We start from the raw sequence: 18,442 nt of genomic DNA, 5'->3' as shown, positions 1-18,442 counted from the left end.
TTGTTGGTTTCGATCCAGTCGAGAAGCTTCGTGCGGTCGCGAGAGTACTTCGCGTAAGCTGCCTGGTAAGCCTCGAGAGCTTTGTCGTGTCTTTCTTTTTCTTTCAAAGCGGCGTCATCTCCGCCACCCAAAGCTCGAGCAAGATAGTTGCCGCCAATGAAAGCAGCAGCGTTCAAGATAGCTCCGCCAGCCATAATCGCTACGCTTGCCATTTTGTTATTATATTATTCGAATTTTTTTTTAATTGGTGGGGAGAATTTTCTGGTCCTCGAGATACTGTTTAAGTGCAACGCTGCCAGCCATGACGGCTGTGAACTTTACATAGTTCATAAAACTGCTGCTTGGGTCGGATGTGAAGTTTTCTTTTACAACTTTTTTGGCAGCCCAGCCGATTCCGGCGGCGAGACCTGTAATGGTGGCGGCATCCATGAGCGTTTTCACGAGTTTGTTGTCGGACATGGCGGTTCAGTATAAAATAATAAAAAATATTCAATTGAAAAATTTTTTTGTTTATTCTTCACCGTTTTGCGAAGCAAAGTTTGCAACTTCTTCACCAGATTCAACTTCTTTTGTTTTTTTTATACCTCTTTTAAAAATTGTATCCTCATCCTTTTGCACCCGAATAGCGGTTTTAACGCAAGTTTTGGAAAATTCAAACCAAAGTAATGCAATACCAGCCATAGCTGCACCTTTAACAAGGTTGTCAAGAATAAAACCAAGGGACATTGTCGGTATAATAAATGAAAAAGAAATGTTCAAAAGAAATTTTTTAATCCATCGGACGGATTCCTCTTTGTTTGCGAGGTCTAATGGCATTTTGGATTGTCGAAGGCGTGTCTGAAGAACGCGTTGCAACCCTTCCAATACTTTCTGCTGTAACTGGTGTGTCATCAGTTATAAGAGTTGGCGGAGCTTTAAATGTTGGACTTCTTTTTTTGTTTATAAAGGCTTTTATGTCTTCGCGTTTCACATAAGTTGTAACGATTGCAACGCCGATACCAAGCAAAGATATCCATTGATTTGTGGTGAGACCGCTTGATTGCGGCTGAGCCTCGGGCGGAGCTGGTTCCGTTACGGCCGGTGGTGTTACATTTCGCTTTGCAGCAGCAGATTTCTTTTCCTTTTCTTTTGCAATTATTGCAGCAGCCTCGACAGCAGCTTTTTTCTGTGCTTCACGAGCCTGTTTTGTTTTTTCAGCTGCAAGCTTGCCAGCAGCAACTCGCTTTGGATTTTTGGCAGGCTTTGTTGCTGGAGTTGTTGAAGTAACTTGTTTCTGTTCTTCTTGAGCGATCGGAGTTGGTTCGAGCTCGGCCATTTATAATAAAAAAAAATAATATTTAAATAGAAAATTGCTCAGCAAGATTTTTTGCTAAGCAATTGCTAAGCATTGTTCAGTAATTACTTAGCATTTTCTTAGCATTGCTCAGAAAAATCTTCAGTAGTGTTTGTGTCCGCATCTTTGGAAGCACCTTTGGTTTCGCACAGCGAAGTGTGCGACTTTGTAGCTTCGTTTAAATCAATGTGCTTTGTTGTGATGAGCGCAGCATTTGCAACGGCAAGAAAGCGGCCGCATTTCAAAGCCAGACCGCCTGCCAAAGTGGACAGCTCTTTGCTGATGATGTAGTCGTTTTTGAGTTCCTTCTGATAATCATTGACGTCCTTGATATTTACGGCCATACCAACGACTTTAGTAACAAGAAAAATAAAGCTGTCAATCAAGCTGTCGGTTGTTTTGGATCCAACGTATGCCTCATATCTCTTTAAGTACTTTTCAACTTCTTTATCTGTCAAGCGCTTCACCTGCTCGTGTGTCAGTTGCACACCGATTGCTTCTTTGGCTTTTCCTGTTGAAACAAGGATTGCAAGCTGTTCACGCAAAGCAGGAATGTCAGGGCCTTGAATGAGTGCCATAGCGCTTTCTGTACTTTCTGGTTCAGCTCCTAGCAGTTCCATTACGGAAGCTAATTCTTGTTCACTTGCAGCGCCCTTGACGCTCTCGGGAGGAGAAGTTGCGAACGGGTCAGCCATTTATTACTCTAAAAAATATGTTCAATAAGAAAATTTTGTGCCGTAAGGGTGGCGATGAGAAATGACAAGATGCGAAAACTTATTTTTTTTTAGCTTTAAAATGATTTCTTTGTAATCCTCATGGGCAAGTTCGCCAGCGTAATCCTCAAAGATTGCCTTCGTGGTCTTGGCAGAGGGGGTGTAAAAGAAAACGATTGCCGCAACATTTTCGCGGAATGAGGATGTTATGCTTGTCAATTTTTGAGTTAACACCCATATGCTCAAGCCTGCGTGGCGAGCAGAGAAAGCAAGATTCACCAACTCCCCTGTTCTTCCTTTTACATCTTTCGAAGCAGCACAGTCGTCGAGGATGATAAGCGTGTTCGTACCCTCAAAAAGAAATCTTGAAAGCCTTAACCAAGATTCCACCTCGTGCTGCTCGCAAATGAAAACAAAAAATCGAATATCTTCCTCAGCAAAGCGATAATAAGTCTTGTTGTGCTCGAAAGTCGGGCAGATGAGCACGATGTAGTCAAACTTGCCTCGGAAAGGGCCACAAAGCTGATTGACCACGTATCTTGTTTTTCCTGAGTTCGTTGGTCCCACAATGAGGGCGTTGAAGGGTATATTGGCAGGATCCATCTTCGTTCGTATATGTACCTAAGGTACACTTTTTCAAAGAAAAAATTTCCCCTTGCGGGGAAGTGTGTGCGATTTACGCACACATTATAAAAGCACAGATTCTAACTGCCTGCCAAGTATATTCATTTGGGCGTCGCTGATTACGTAAATGTGGCAGTTCAAATTACCTGAGCCGCTTGCTTTCCTCTCTAGCTCAAGCTGGACACCGTCCTTTGTGTTCACAAGGCGCGTGCCGCTTCCGTGCATCGAGTGGTCAGCCATGGAACGCAGATCAATAAGAAGGCCAAACTTGTCTTCTGTGTAAAACTTTTGCAGAGACATGTGCTGCGTTTTATTTTTTTCTTTCATGTAGAATCTTTTAACTTCTCCCCAAATGTCCATTCCTTCGATGCCGTTGTTGTACAGCATGTTTGGCGAGCCGTTGACAGTGATGCTTACTTTTGTAAGGTCCGGGTTAATGTACTTTTCCGAGCTCCTTGCACCTTTGTTATATTGCTCAATAAATAGGAGCAAGATACCTTTCATGGACCTCCTCTGCGGGTTGACCCTTAGATTCAGACGTGTGTCGGAGCCTTTTGCAAAAGTCACCACTTTAACACGCTGGATGTGGTCGTAAGCGAACTCTTTGCCGCCCGAATAAGCGCTGAACGCTTCATCTGCAATTTCCTTGCTTCTTATCATCTCGTACTCCAGCTGGATGTTTGTCAACTTGTATTTCAGTTTTGTTGTATCTGAGCCTCTGACCACATGTTCGGCTGCCGCGAGCTTCAGTTCGAACACAAGATCGTTGTATAGTGCCTGAGGATAAAATGCCCCATGGTCAGTTAAAATCTGGTGATCCAGACGGATGCGGTATTTATTACCATATAGCTCATTCAGCTTTTTTTCTGCTTCGACTCCTGAAGTTTTCTTATCGCCAGCATTTGAGCGAATTTTGTTAAGGTCCTCGCTCTGAATGCCCTCTGGCACCCTGTCGTCGCGCTCCTCCTGCGAAAGGAAAAAATCCTCAAATATTTTGTAGATGTCATAGCCAACCGTGTCCTGCACGACGGTGCCTTCGTACTTTACAACAAAATCGTCGACCAGAGCTCGGCTGACGTTGTCAACCAGAAAGTTGTTGGCATGGCCTCCGCTCAAGTCGATGTTGAAGCGCAGCGCCAGCGAGCCAGGCACAATGACCTCGTTTTCGTTCAGCTTGGGCACTGAAACATACAACGTTTCCTCTGGATTGGCTTCTGTGCGGTCAAAAGTGATTCGTTTTACCGCGCGCTCGGCTTTCAGTGCGCCGAGTATTTTCTCTGTGCGTCCCGGTCGAAGGTTTTCTTGAACAGCAGCCATCTCTCGATTGGTTTTATTGTTAAATTGAAAAGTTTAATTTGAAAATATATATATATAAATTAAGCGATGGCAACAGGTGGTGATGATTTTGGATTCGAGGACCCTGATTTGGACAAAGATCTTGACCACAACAGTGATAACGATGATGAAGAGGGACAAGAGGTCGACACAACCCGACCATTTCAGCCCGGGGAGGCATCCACACCCTACCATGGGGGTGAACAACATGAAATGCAAACGATGCAGCACGAACAGAGCGGGCTGCCAGATACATCCTACGACGAAACACCTTTTCTTGAAAGAACCCCTTCGATAAGTGATCTTCAAAAAGAAAGTTTTTTGCGGCAAAAACTTAAAAAAGCTGTAGACACGATAAAAGGCAAATTCCCCAAAGCAAATTTTGAAAAAATTAGAATTAGAAGAGGCACTGGGAAAAATGAGGGGAAAATTGTTGCTATAGGAACTAAAAAAGGCGAGTACAAGATTCTAAAAGATAATGAGTCAGGCTTCATGAAAAACTTTTTAGACAGCTTCAAAGATGAACTTGGGCCGTCAGCTGAAGATCTTATTGCTCAAGACAATGAGAGCATAAGAGATGAACGTCAAAGATTAAGAGAAGCTGAAAGTCAACTACAACAGGCAGAAACAATTGCCATGCAGAAAGAAAAAGCCACCCAAGAAGTAGAAGATCTCAGAATAAGAATCGAGCGAACAAATGCCAAGATGGATCAACTTGGGTCAAATGTTGAAAATGAATCAGAATTGCGCAGACTTAATCAACTAAAAAAAAATCTTGAAAAGGATTTTGAAAACGCAAAAAAAGAAGTTGCTGCTCTTGAAAAACAAGCTAAGCAGAAGGCAAAAGAACAAACACGAGTCGACCAACTAAGGGCAAGCCTCGCTGCCAAAGAGAGCGAAAGAAACACTTTTCAAGAAAGGCTCAACGACACAAGAGCTTTGGATGATCTTAAAGAGCAAGAAGATGAGCTCAAGCGCCAAAACGAGGAAGACAAAAAAATTATTGAGGATGAGAATGCCTCCCCCACTGACAAACAAGCCGCGGAAGAAAGAGTTGCGGAAAGAACCGAGGAACTTGGACGCTTGCAAACGCAGATTGCCGAAAGAGAAAGAGCGCTTCCACTTCGTGAGAGGATCAAAGAGATCTTCAAAAAACATGGCGTGACATTAACAGCAATACTTCTGGCTGCTGGTGTCACGATTGGTTCTGTTATTGGAGCCATTACAAACGCGTTGAAGGCCACCGGCAAAGCGTTGGGAAAAGGCCTAAGTGATATTGGCTCAAAGGTAGCATCAGCTCTGCCTGGTCTCATTGGCTCGATTGCGAAATTTCTTTTCAAAACCGCTGGTCAAGTAATTGGATTTCTTGCAGAGCACACCTGGCTGCTTATCCTTGCTGTGGTTGCTTTTCTTGTTGAAAAATACATCAAAAAGAGACGTTAACGCATAAGGGTGTAGAGCAAAGCTGCTGCTCCAACCGCGCCAACAGCGACAGTTGCTTTGTTTATTTCGTGTGAATCATTGGCTACGGCCTTCGTAGCTTTAGCGCTTTGCGCGTTGCTAGCTGGTGTTTCAGCAGCGCTTGCGGCGGGTGCCTGATTTTTTTTTGCTGTGGCGCTCTTGTGTATAGGATTTGAAGGGTGGCTGTTTGGTGGGTTGATTTTTGATTTTCCTCCCGCCATCAGTTTAAGAGCTGCTTTTTTTGTAGCTTTATTAACCTCATCATTCACTCCTAATTTCATCCCAACAACAGCCTGCTTAAGCTGGTTATTGTAACCAACAACGCTTTCTGTGTTTATCACCATAGGAGCGGGCATCAGCCAGGCACCTGGGCAGACTGCAAGGTTAAGCCGAACCTTAGCTTCGTCGATGGCTAATTGGTATCTTTGGACCGACTTTGCCAGATCAGGTTGCCTTATAGCGTCTTCAACCAACACGAGGAACTCACTTTGCGCTTCCTTTGCACGGCCGCCTGTTCCAAGTATGCTACTTCGAACGTTGACCTGCGAACCGAGAATACAGTAGACAAAAGCCTCTATCGACTGGTTTACTCTCGACAAACCTGCCTGAGTAAGCCCTTCAGTGCCGTTAGGACAAAACCAGTCTGCCTGTGCATATGCAGTGTCGTCTGGCTCGATGTATTGAATCAAGTTACCTTTGCTTGCAGCTCCCCCTTCGTCCGAAAATTTATCGTAATCGGGGTATTTTGCTCCAGTTTTGTTTGGTCCAATGTTAGTAATCCAGATATAAACGTTACCAAGTCCGTGGTTTGCGCCTGTTGTGAAACGGAAATCGCTTGACGGGTCGACACCGAACTCAGCGCATATTCTTTTGTAAGAAGCCACGTCGTACTTGTTGTCGAACTGGCTAAAAGTGGGGTCGCCTGGCAAGGCGCTTACGCTCTGAATTCCCCCCATCTGAAACAATATTCGCCTTATCGTGAAATAAACGTGAAAAAGGTAAAAATTTCGCACAATCGGTGGCAAGCTGAGAGCTGAGTGCTCTTCATCGAAAATATCTCGACTTATACCGCAGCCTGTTGTCGCGCACCATACCGCAAAGTTAAGTTGCTGTGGCCAATAGGCCATATTTTGGCTAGCAAGCCACCTTTTTGACTCTTTTCCTGATGTATGCTTCAGTTTTGTTTTTTGAAAAATCTCTCTTAATTTCGTTGTGAAATATTGGTCTGGTGTGACGTAGATGTTTATTTGGCTGTTAAATATTTTTTTCAAACTTGGTGCGGCTTCGTGAAATCCAACAGCTGGAATTGGCAAAGATGAGCCTTTTGCGCCGCTTGGTGACAGCTGTTGTGGAAAACCGCCTGAAATTTGATTCACCCCCAGTGCTTTTTTCATCTCTGGGCTCCAATATTTGCTGTCAGAGCCAAAAACATTTATCAAATGGTCTTGCCCTGCCTTGTAATAAATGTCTGCCGTTGCTGTGTGGTTGTACGCGAACTCAACCTGTGCAACAAATTTTGTTCGGTCAGCGTTTGGATATTTTGCAAGAAAAGGTTTCCATGCATTGTCTTTTGCCGCTTTAGAAATTGTAGTTGCTTCTGGGGTTTTCATCCACTTCATAAAACCTCTTGTTTTTGCATCCATGGTCCTCTTTTATATTAAACATTTTTTTTTTTATTTAATATAAAAATGGTTGTGCTGACTGTCACCACAAAAGAAAATCCGAACACTGTTTATTTTGACCAGCCTATTCCAAAACCGAGCTATATCCGGCTTTTAAGTTGTTCTCTTTACAACAGCTGGAATAGTTTGGAAAAGGATGGAATAGTTTTTTATAAACAAGTGAACAAGGAAGAGAAGGCGCGTTATATACGGCAAGGAAACTTCTCACTCGATGACATTGGGAGTATTTTTGAAAAAGGATTTCCAGAGAAAAACATGTTTTCTGTAACAAAAGGCATTGCAGGCCGTTCATTGATAATAAAAGCAAAAGAGCCCAATTTAAAAACTTTTGGACTGAATGAAAGTCTTATTAAGTTCTTTAATTTGCCTGGGTTTGAGAATTACGCAAGTATTGAAAAGGAATTTTTTGAAACAATTGAGGTAAATAATGTTTCAAATCCTAAAAATTACTTCATCAACTGTGACCTTATCGACAAGCAACAAAGCTTGCTAAATGGTAAGCCATCAAGCCTTTTAGCGTTTTTTGACATACGTGGAAAACCGTATGAAAAAGTTTATTACCAAAATACACATTTTAACGTCTTGCGCGACGTTTCTGCTGAAGAAAATGTATCATCTCTGACTCTTTCGATTAGAGATGAGAATGGAAAGCCATTCGATTTTAACGGCTCAAATCTTACATATGAGTTGGAATTGAATTAAATTAAATACAAAATTAACTTTTATGTATACGAGACCATGTCATCTGCTAATGTTCTCCCGAGTGCCCCTGCTTATGGTGATCGCGAAGAAACACAACTTTATCCAAGCCTCCCAACAAATGCCGAGAATTTTCGGCTGACTGAAATAAGTAAAATTGAAAAAGAAATATCCGCTGAAGCTGAGCATTACAGGCTTGTGTTAAAAAAATATAAAAAAGTCCGGAAAGTTATTCACTATTCCGTGGTCTGTCTTGGCGCCGTGACGGCAGCTCTGTCTTCTGGAGCTGTTGCGACTTCACTTACTGGTGTTGGAATTGTTATCGGCGTTCCTGTTGCAGCAGTAGCAGGTATATCTGGCGCAGCTTCCACTGGCCTGTCAGTTATCAACAAAAAGCTTGAACGTAAAGTTAATAAGCACTCAAGAATCCTCGCTCTGGCTGTTGCAAAACATGACTCGATAAACAGCTCTGTCTCACAAGCTCTGAATGATAATCTTGTTTCTGACAAAGAGTTTCAACTGATCTTACGAGAAATGCAGAAATATCGTCAACTTAAAGAGACTTTACGTTCAAGCTTTGCACACAAACAAACAAATTCACAGCCAGACATCGAAAAAATACGACAAGAGATCATGAAAGCAGAAAGACAAAAAATGAAAAAAAAACTTCTCGAAAGCACCACCGACATTTCGAAATAAAATTTCAGTCCAATAGAACATTTTTTCATTTAATGAAAGAATGATTGTCTGCGCTCATCTTGTTGTTTACTTTGTGATTGAATATTTCACGCCAGAGTGGCAAAAAAATATTCGAGTCATCACTAAAGAGGTTGTTGATTGTCTGAACAACATTTGAGGCTGTCGTTCCTTTTTCCACGATCCACGATCCACGATCCTTCTTTTCCAAAAGACCCAAGCCCCCTCGACCTGCACGTCACGCTCTGACTGCGACAAAATAATTTAGCGACCGCCAGCAAAAGATGGGCCGCACGTATTTATTTGTTTTGACCAAAAAATAGGTGTGAAGCAGGGGGTTATTTCACTTTTATTTATTTTTTTTTCTTGGGAGCCGTGAAACAATATTGTATCTATTAATATAAGCAATCAATAAACATTACAAGTGTGTTAAGTAAAAATAATTTTATTCAGTTGCTAAGTTAAATGTTTCTTGACAACGGCGGACATTCATGGCCACGGTAACTAAGGTAAATTGTTCGTTGACAACGGCGGACATCTATGGCCACGGTATCCAAGGTAAATTGTTCGTTGACAACGGCGGACATTCATGGCCACGGTAACTAAGGTAAATTGTTCCTTGACAACGTCAGAATATTTTAAGCTTGTAAACTTGCAAGTTTTTGTCAATTCGGGTTACGCCATAACCCATTTGGTATTCTAATGTGTTGACGTTTTAAGGCATGTGACTTAGATAATTTTGTCAATTCGGGTTACGCCGTAACCCATTTGGCATGTGGTGTTGCCTGTGACTAAGATAATTTTTGTCAAGTTTAGCAAACGCTAAAGTTGTATCATCCCATCGTTAGACATCTACAAATGATTTATGTCGATAAACTGAGTTAAAACTTCTTAATTTTTGATCTAGAAAGGTTTGATAAACGTCTTTAAGCTTCCGATATACTTAACCTTGCGATAAAAATTCACGCGACCAAGCATCTGATTGTTGTCCGTAATTGCTTCGGTTTCGTGAAGCGAAGGCACGAATAGCTGATGTTAAATATTATAATCGGACCCTCGTTTGTCGTTTCCAAATGATTCATGTCCGTAAGCTGCGTCTTTGCTTCTTTTTTCGATGAAGGTTTGATAAACGTCTTTATACATCGGCCATACATGTTTGTGTAATGAAAAAAAGATTAGGTGAATAATATAAAGTTATAATTTTACCTGTGATTGGCTGATATAGCAATTACATCAGCAATTAAAATAGATTTCGGTAAATAACCTTGGGTTAATACACGTGACGAAAATACTATAAATAAATAAACGTGACAAAACACGAGAAAGGTTTGATTGCACGTGTCAGAAAGCGCTAGAAAAAGGTATTGATACATGTGCAAGAAAACGCTAGAAAGATATGACTTGTCAGAAAACACGTGAGAGGAAACAATTCACGTGTCAGAAGGCACAAGAAAGGTTTGGTACGCGTGTAAGCTAAGTCAACGGGATAATATTGGTTACAGAAAGCAAACAAAGTTAAACAATATTTAAGCGCCGCGATTGAGCTTGTTGGAGTCATTGTCACTAAAAATAGCTTAATGATGTCATTTTCTTTACTCTGTATATAAATCAAGCTAACACCTGGATATCATAAAGAATGACGAGCCAAACGCCAACAGAACGTGTTTTACTTCACAATCCTCGAGTTTATCAATTTTTGGAAGAAGTGGCAACACAAACAGTTACTCCACAAGAGAAACGACTGATAGAATTCCAAAGAATCTGTATTGCAAGAAAAAAAAAAGCCTGAAAAAGATCAACAACATCGAGGCAGCAATACGCGGAAAACTTAATTTATGCACTCACCGGAGCGTGCAAGTTTTGTTTAGCTTGTTAAAACGTTTGCGACAACACTGCTGTCTAATTTTTTTAATTTTTCAATCAGCTCGTCTGTTAAAAAGATTGTTATTTGTTTTTCATTTTCTTTAGTTTTTTTGTATGTTGTAAACGCTTTTCCATGAGATCTTTTCAAGTTTTTCTTTACATTCAAGTTAATTTCTCCAGTTCTCCCTCTTCCCATCTTCGTTTACTCAATAAGAGCATTTGTTCAATTGAAAAATAATTCTGGCGCGCCTGTTCTTTGGGGCTTGGCGGGGGCCACTTGTTTTAGGACAGTCCTCAACAAGTGTTAAAAGGGTGCCTTTGCCTAGATACATGTGCATGGGTTGAAAGGCTGTCATCTAACCCCGACACACTTGCAATATGAGGGTTTTGGACGCAAATCCAAAAAAACAGTGAGGGGCGAGAATGGCGAAGCCCCGAACGCATTTTTTTGGATTTGCGCCAAAACCCTCATATTGCAAGTGTGTAGATGGCAATAATGAGGAACTTCACACCATGCTCGAAAAAGAGTACTTACAGACCATAGAAAAATGTTTTTTAATATAATTTTCGAGATAAATATTAATTTGCGAATGGGCTTTGCTGGCATCATTTTTGTGAGCAACACTCAAAATTATCAAAAAGTGGTCAATGGGCAGTGAGTATGCAGATATTTGACAAATGATACTTAAAGTTATTAAGCTTTCAACAAACCTTTGCCCCTCACCAGGTGGTCTTCAAGAAACCTGTGTCACTGAAGGAGCATCCCAAAGTGAATGAATGGCTGACATGTGTTGAGTCTGAGATGCGTACCACTCTGGCTACATTACTGGCTGCGGCAGTGACTGATGTACAACAGTTCAATTCTGAAAGCATTGATGGACAGCAGTACATGAAGTGGGTTGACGGGTATCAGGTAAGAAGGGTGCTTTATTTGATTCATGTGAACAGTTGAATGTATCTCTTTAACCCTTTCACTCCTGAAATTTTGCGAAAAGCTGTTAAACTGAATTTTTGGTGCTATGATCCTGAATTTCCCTAAACTGTGCTAAAAAGCACTTTTGCATGCTATAGCAACATTTTGATTTATAAAGATTCCATGTTAGAATGTACAATATTTCACTTTGGTGCATGCATAAAAGCCAAAATTTGGAAAGGTCAACATCTGTAGAAAGTTCAATCCTAGCTGTATCAGCTGCTTATCACAGAAATCCACTGACGTGCAAATTGATGATGTCGGTTGTTAGATCTCTGTAGTATTATCCTTTTAAACTGAACAACGGACAGTTTTAACCAATCCAATCTATTCCTTCCTTTTTGTAGGCCCAACTGGTGGTCCTAGCTTCTCAGATTGCCTGGTCAGAAAGCTGTGAGAATGCCCTGTCGGAAATCTCCTCATCTTCCAACCAGAAAGACTTGGAACCAATGTTGAAAGTTCTCAGAGTTGTTGAAGCAACACTGAACATCCTGGCTGACTCTGTGCTGCAAGAACAGCCTCCAGTGAGACGTCGCAAACTGGAACACTTGGTAAGCTTTGTGTATGTTTTAAATGATACATCCTACAGAAACCACTACTAACATGCTTTAGTAGAAACTCAGCTGTGTTCTATTGGAAATCCGCGAATCTGATTGGTTCTCCCACTGATTTCTATTCGCCGATAGAAAACAGTCGCGCACTCGCGTAGCTCTTTAAGCGGTGATTTTTCTTGATTTTTGTCTTCAAAGTGCACAATATTGTAGGTTTTGGACTGCAATCCTTTAGAGTTTCTACTAAAACAATTAGACTACTCGCCCTCGTTTTCTATGAGCGATAGTCAACTCGGCTGCGCCTCGTTGACTATTTGCTCATAGAAAACTTGGGCTCATAGTCTAATTGTTAATTAGAAATCGGGATAACCTCCCGCCTGATAGGCCTTTAGGCTCGAAGGCAAACTTAACCTTTGTACGGAGCTATAGATTGTCATCAGACTTGAGATAAATCCTGAACATGTGATTGACTTTGGTATACATAAAAGTGCAGCTTTTAATAATTATAGTCATTTTAACATGTTGGCTGAATTTAACGTTTAATCCCATAAATTAATCAGTTTTTGAACAACCAGGGCAGGGTTGTAGAATTCAGTTGCTAAATACAGTGTGCTGAAAATCATTAATTTTCTGTTCCAGATCATTGAACATGTTCATCAGCGAGATGTGACACGCCAGCTGATTAGTGCACAAGTTGCAAACACAAGAGCTTTCGAGTGGCTAAGTCAGATGAGGTTCTACTTTGATCCAAAGCAGAAAGATGTTCTGCAACAACTTTCTATCCACATGGCCAATGCTAAGTTTAACTACGGCTTTGAGTACCTTGGAGTCCAGGACAAACTTGTCCAGACCCCCCTGACAGATCGCTGCTATCTAACCATGACTCAAGCTTTAGAAGGAAGATTAGGAGGGTCACCCTTTGGTGAGTTGGTTGTCAGTTTACACTTAACAAGATCAAGTGCTTTGAAGCTCCTTAATAAGGATTTTTGTTTAGCTTTTATAGTCCTTTCTCTAAAAGTTGAATAATTTCATTACTGACTTGCATTTTGTGCATTTAGGTCCTGCTGGAACAGGGAAGACAGAATCAGTTAAAGCTCTTGGTCACCAGCTGGGACGATTTGTGTTGGTCTTTAATTGTGATGAGACGTTTGACTTCCAGGTGAGAGATAGGTATCACTCTTAGAGTAAATGGCTATACCAGTAAATTTTTGGAGCTAAAAGTTGCTATACCAGTAAATTATTGGAGCCCTCTGGCCAAAATGCCAGAGTTGTCCTCAAGGTGTAAAGATTTTCCAGCTGTCTTAGGCAAGCTGTAGCGGGGATGTACTAGCCCAAAAAACATATTTCCTAGCCCAAAAATTATCATAAGCACAATGCTTATGATGTTTTATTTGACTGTTGGGCAACAGAAGGGTTAAGTCCACTAGCCTGACCACAAAAATCCACTAGCCTCAGGATAGCAGACACTACCTTCTTTACATGCTGGTCCTGCATTAGACTTGTCACTTCCTTGTACAGAATCTGAGATAAGTGTTACTTAGGCTCTTTAAGACCAAAGCTCTGAAAATGTTTACCTTACCAAACCATTGTTGAACTATGGAAAATATCAGTCTAATCCACTTTGCATCTTGTTTTCTAGGCCATGGGACGTATCTTTGTAGGTCTTTGCCAGGTTGGTGCCTGGGGCTGCTTTGACGAGTTCAACCGTTTGGAGGAGAGAATGTTGTCAGCTGTTTCACAACAAATTCAGACCATTCAGCTGTCACTCAGGGAAGGCAGTGTCGATCCATGTAAGGCAAAAACTAATAAACTTATAATTTTGTTCTTGGGAATCTGTTCTGAGAAGCGGGCATCTTTCTGAGAAAGAAACTGTAAGCTTTGAAGCACAATTATTTTTTAGGAGAAATGTCTGTGCATATTTTTGAAGTCAATGGATGTTTTGGGGGTTAGTTATCTGTCTATCTTTTGGTGCTCATCAAATCTTACTTTATTTCTCTATTCAGTATAACATAAAATGAAAGTTTTGAAAACTGGGGGATATTGCTTGAGAGGTACCGCTGATGCACTCACATGGAATTTTCCCTTGAGTAAATTTGAAATTAACCTGTGCGACTTAAAAGGACCTTAAAAGACATATGTACTGTTCATATTCATTAAAAGTACTGTAACGTCTTGCATATCATACGTTCCATAACTCATTCTTTGTGGGGGAGGGTTGGGGGAGGGGGTGTTAATTTGAAGGGGGTGCTTGTTTGAAGCTGGGCACTTATTCAAGCATTTAGGGTATTCCCCAGTTCAGCAGGAGTTTATTGACTCAAGTAATGCATGTTAGAACATAAGCATAAAAAAAAGATAGACTTAATTACTTTTCATTCATTTTCAGCGACAGCCATTACTATTGAGCTGGTGGGCAAGCAAGTGAGAGTGAGCCGTGACATGGCAATCTTCATCACAATGAATCCAGGCTATGCTGGACGTTCCAACCTCCCTGACAACTTGAAGAAGTTGTTCCGTAGCTTGGCCATGACCACCCCTGATAGGCAGCTCATTGCACAAGTCATGTTGTACTCGCAGGGCTTCAGAACTGCAGAGAAACTGGCAACAAAGATTGTTCCATTCTTCAAGTGAGTCCGTTTATTACATGACTAACAGATAAAGCGATTAATATTGAATGTCGTCATCATCATCATTTTTACCACCAATAACATTACTGATATCAATAGCCAAGATAATGAATTTCATCAGAATTTGTAGTTATCACAACAAGATGTCTATATAAAATATTTTGGAAATTTAACCTAAAAAGTTGGCAGGGGTTTGTTCTTTTATTCTTGGAAAATACTTATTTCGTTGACAGATTTACCATATTTTCCAGTGATAATCATAATATTACAATTATACCAGATTTATACTAACTGTAAGTCCTATCTTGTACGATCATGCCCAACACTTGCAATTTGTCTGTCATCATTATGCTAATTTCTAGAGTCATGGCTAGTTGTACTGGGATGGGTTGTTCGAAACCTGAATAACACTAACCCAGGATTAAAAGTTGATTAAGGGTTAAAATTCTCTTGTATAAAAATGTTTTTATTGCTTATGTTTTGTGGAGATTAAGATAAGACGATGTCAAAGCTGGAGGACATAAAACATAAATGGAAATCCTCACTTAAAAGTTTAAATACTGAAATCAATCACACTAATCCAGGATTAGCTTAATTGCGCTTTGAACAACCCGGCCCTGGATGTGAGGAGGTTTAGAGTTTGTGGCCATTCATTGTAGTTGTATGCTTGGGCAGAACACTTTTACTTACACTGCTAAGATGTATGGCAGTCAAAAAGGCCTGTTAAGTAAGGGACTCAGGATTGCTAACCTCTTTTTCACACCAAATACTGCAGACTTTGTGGGGAACAGTTGTCTAACCAGTCACATTACGACTTTGGTCTCCGTGCCTTGAAGAGTGTGCTGGTCAGTGCTGGTAATGTCAAGCGTGAGAAGATCCAGAGAATCAAGGAGAGTTTGACTGAAGAGGGACAGGAGGCTGATGAAGCAGCTATCTCTGAGAGCCTAAATGAACAAGAGGTAAACAATACAAACTGTTTTCATGCAAGTCTAGTGCTTGCCAAACCAGCGTTTGAATTGACATGGCATTTATTGAGCTCTACATACATACATACACTACTCAGTCTTCACTACTCTTCTCTATGCTGTGGGACATTACACTTCTCTTCTTTACTCCTCGCATAGCTATTTTTCGTTATTCTATGCTAGTCAGCTCCGCTTTAATCTTACTACTCTTTAACTCTGCACAACGCTATATGTTAGGTTAGGCTACGCTATAACTCTGCTTTACTTTTCTTTACTGTACTACTTAATCTCATAAATCTTGCGGTCATGCAAATAAAGCTTTACTTCTCTACCCTACCCTGCCCTTCCCTACTCAACTCTACCCTACCCTACCCTACCCTACCCTACCCTACCCTACCCTACCCTACCCTACCCTACCCTACCCTACCCTACCCTACCCTACCCTACCCTACCCTACCCTACCCTACCCTACCCTACCCTACCCTACTGCTAGTTATACTACTACTTATACTACTACTTATACTACTACTTAAAACAGACACATTTAGAGATGCTGCTTTCTTTCCCTGACCAGATCTTGATCCAAAGTGTCTACGAGACAGTGGTGCCAAAACTTGTTGCAGAAGACATCCCACTTCTTCAGAGCTTGCTGTCTGATGTCTTCCCTGGAGTGCGTTATGTTGGTGCCGAGATGAAGGACCTCAAGGCTGAGATAAAGAAGGTGTGCACAGAGATGAACCTTGTGTATGGAGATGGAGAGGAGCAGGGAGGCGCATGGGTGGAGAAGGTAAGGCCAGTGTCGTGTCTTTCGTGCTTAAATGCACGTGGGCGCGATTGGCAACGTAACTCTGAATAATTCCGTGTTTTGCATGCACGTGACATTTTTTGATTTTGGGAACGAGTATTTTTGACTTTGTAATTAGATTGGGAGCGGTTAGTTAGTTCGCGAAGTTCGCGAAGAAAGTTACGAATTTTCAGAGAATTTCGAAGCGAAACGTAGGACGAAATGTAGGGCTGCGTAGACACGCATGGCTTAGAGATGTACGTTAGCTAAGAAACTCTTGATACGGACTGGACTGGCCGTGAAATTCACAGCCAGGTTTTCCTTGTATGACAAATCTTCACTTTTACATGGTGTAATTTGATAGAAAATTTTGAATTAGCCATGTTCAAAACGAGCAGGGGACTGAGTACGAATATTCAATATCGATTGCACTGAAAAACTGGGCCCGTCATCTGAAAGAGCATCCAAAAATTAGTAACTCAACCAAATTTGAGAGTTATTGGTTTAAACGCATAGGTATGGTTCACTTTTAGAAATTGCTTAAATAAGAGAGCTTAGTATGGATTGGAGGGACAGCTGTCCATCCAGCCATACTAAACTCTCTTATTTTAACGATTTTTAAAAGAGTTCCATGTCTTTGCGTTTAAACCAATAACTCTCAAATTTTGTTGAGTTACTTATTTTTGGATGCTCTTTCAGATGACAGGCCCAGTTTTTCAGTGCAATCGATATTGAATTTTCGTACCCAGTCCCCTGCTCGTTTTGAACATGGCTAATTAACAAGTTGCCTTTTTGATTTGCCTAACTTTCAAAGTGATGCCTGGTTTGAAATCTTTCAGAGGAAAAGGAGATTGATTTGCATGAGAATGATTTTTCAAAGAGAACTCATTTTCACATGTAAAGCTTTTTGCAAAGTCTGTTACGATGAAACAAGCAAAAGGCTGCTCAGAAATAGGCTTTGGGGCAATTTGTTCACGTCTGCATTCTCTGAACATTTCACAATCATAAATTTATTGTTAAAGGGAGGCAGGGTGGCTGTGTGGTTAGAGCTGGACTTGAAATTTAGAGGTCCCAGGTTCGTATCCTGTTCTGACAGCTAGCTGGTGTTGTTCCTGGTAGTCCAGAGTTCAACTCCTCAGCTATGTTTGTTAATAGCCAACTGGTCTGCCTCCTACCAGTTAGGATTTTCAACCATGTTAGGTTCATTTAAAATTACTGGTATTTCTTTCAGTGTTTATTCACATTGGCACTGAAAAGCCCCACTTGGGGAGTGTTTTTTTGTTTTGTTTTGTTGTTAGTAAGTAATCCTTTGATGTGGCTCTTCATTGATGATCATCATCTTCATGATCTTTGCACTTATCAGTGGCATGTTCTTTATCATTGTTGTTGTAGATTCTTCAGCTATACCAAATCTCTCAGATTCACCATGGTCTGATGATGGTCGGACCCAGTGGCAGTGGCAAATCCTCAGCTTGGCGCACACTGCTGAAAGCCTTGGAAAATTTGGAGGGTGTAGAGGGTGTGGCACATGTGGTTGATCCTAAGGTATTTAAAGTTACTGCAAATCAATATGTATTTGTTGTGTAAAATTTAACTCTTTTTCTTTTCTCACACTTTTCCGAGCTCTGTTCAAAACCTAGTGTTAATTGGGGTTTGTATGAAGTTTGGAAGTCTCAAAAATGAAGCTGTGTAAACTAGCCAAGTTTTCTTGGCTAGTATGACATCACTCAGTACATCAAGTCTGGAATAAGAAAGAAGTGTGAAAGTTTTCTACTTTGTTTATTATCAGTAACATGCAAGATCGGTTGAAAATTTTACATGAGTAATTTTGTGTCAGCTGTAGTACTAAGAAACATAACTAATAATCTAAAATTGTAAGAGCATCAAAACCTTAGCTGTGGGATGTTCCTAACTCTTATTGTTTCCGAATATAATGGTGTATCACTTTGCAATAATGTAATATTCTTGATTTGTTTTATTTCTAGGCCATCTCCAAGGAAGCCCTCTATGGAACACTTGATCCTAACACAAGAGAATGGACTGATGGATTGTTTACACACATACTGAGAAAGTAAGCAAGCTTTTTGGAAAAAGAAGTTTGCAGGATTTATAAGAGACCTAGAAAATGGAGAAAAATCT

At 40.8% G+C, this 18,442-nt stretch overlaps 2 protein-coding genes across 3 annotated transcripts in view; both read left to right on the top strand.

Annotated features, from left to right (window-relative positions):
- The window catches only part of LOC144638086 (cytoplasmic dynein 1 heavy chain 1-like), a 99,726-nt gene that overhangs the window by 37,686 nt on the left and 43,598 nt on the right, over positions 1-18,442 (top strand). For both annotated transcript variants that reach the window (XM_078497213.1, XM_078497212.1), the window contains exons 30-39: positions 11,134-11,319; positions 11,727-11,930; positions 12,570-12,852; positions 12,989-13,089; positions 13,570-13,720; positions 14,314-14,554; positions 15,330-15,513; positions 16,094-16,306; positions 17,696-17,848; positions 18,289-18,374. In XM_078497213.1, coding sequence (XP_078353339.1) covers positions 11,134-11,319; positions 11,727-11,930; positions 12,570-12,852; positions 12,989-13,089; positions 13,570-13,720; positions 14,314-14,554; positions 15,330-15,513; positions 16,094-16,306; positions 17,696-17,848; positions 18,289-18,374 — 1,802 coding nt within the window. The remainder of the gene's footprint in view (positions 1-11,133; positions 11,320-11,726; positions 11,931-12,569; positions 12,853-12,988; positions 13,090-13,569; positions 13,721-14,313; positions 14,555-15,329; positions 15,514-16,093; positions 16,307-17,695; positions 17,849-18,288; positions 18,375-18,442) is intronic.
- On the top strand, positions 3,938-5,718 carry LOC144638189 (uncharacterized). Its single transcript, XM_078497388.1, has one exon. The coding sequence runs from the start codon at positions 4,054-4,056 to the stop codon at positions 5,446-5,448; it is 1,395 nt and encodes a 464-aa protein (XP_078353514.1). The 5' UTR covers positions 3,938-4,053; the 3' UTR covers positions 5,449-5,718.

This window comes from Oculina patagonica, chromosome 14, assembly GCF_052425735.1.
Source record: "Oculina patagonica isolate OP01 chromosome 14, crgOcupat, whole genome shotgun sequence".
Taxonomy (NCBI): Eukaryota; Metazoa; Cnidaria; class Anthozoa; order Scleractinia; family Oculinidae; genus Oculina; species Oculina patagonica.
The sequence above is the reverse complement of the archived record's forward strand: the minus strand, read 5'-3'. Positions and strand labels throughout refer to the sequence as shown.

Excerpts from the sequence above, each read along its gene's own strand:
- LOC144638189 (XM_078497388.1), top strand. The coding sequence starts at position 4,054 with ATGGCAACAGGTGGTGATGATTTTGGATTCGAGGACCCTGATTTGGAC.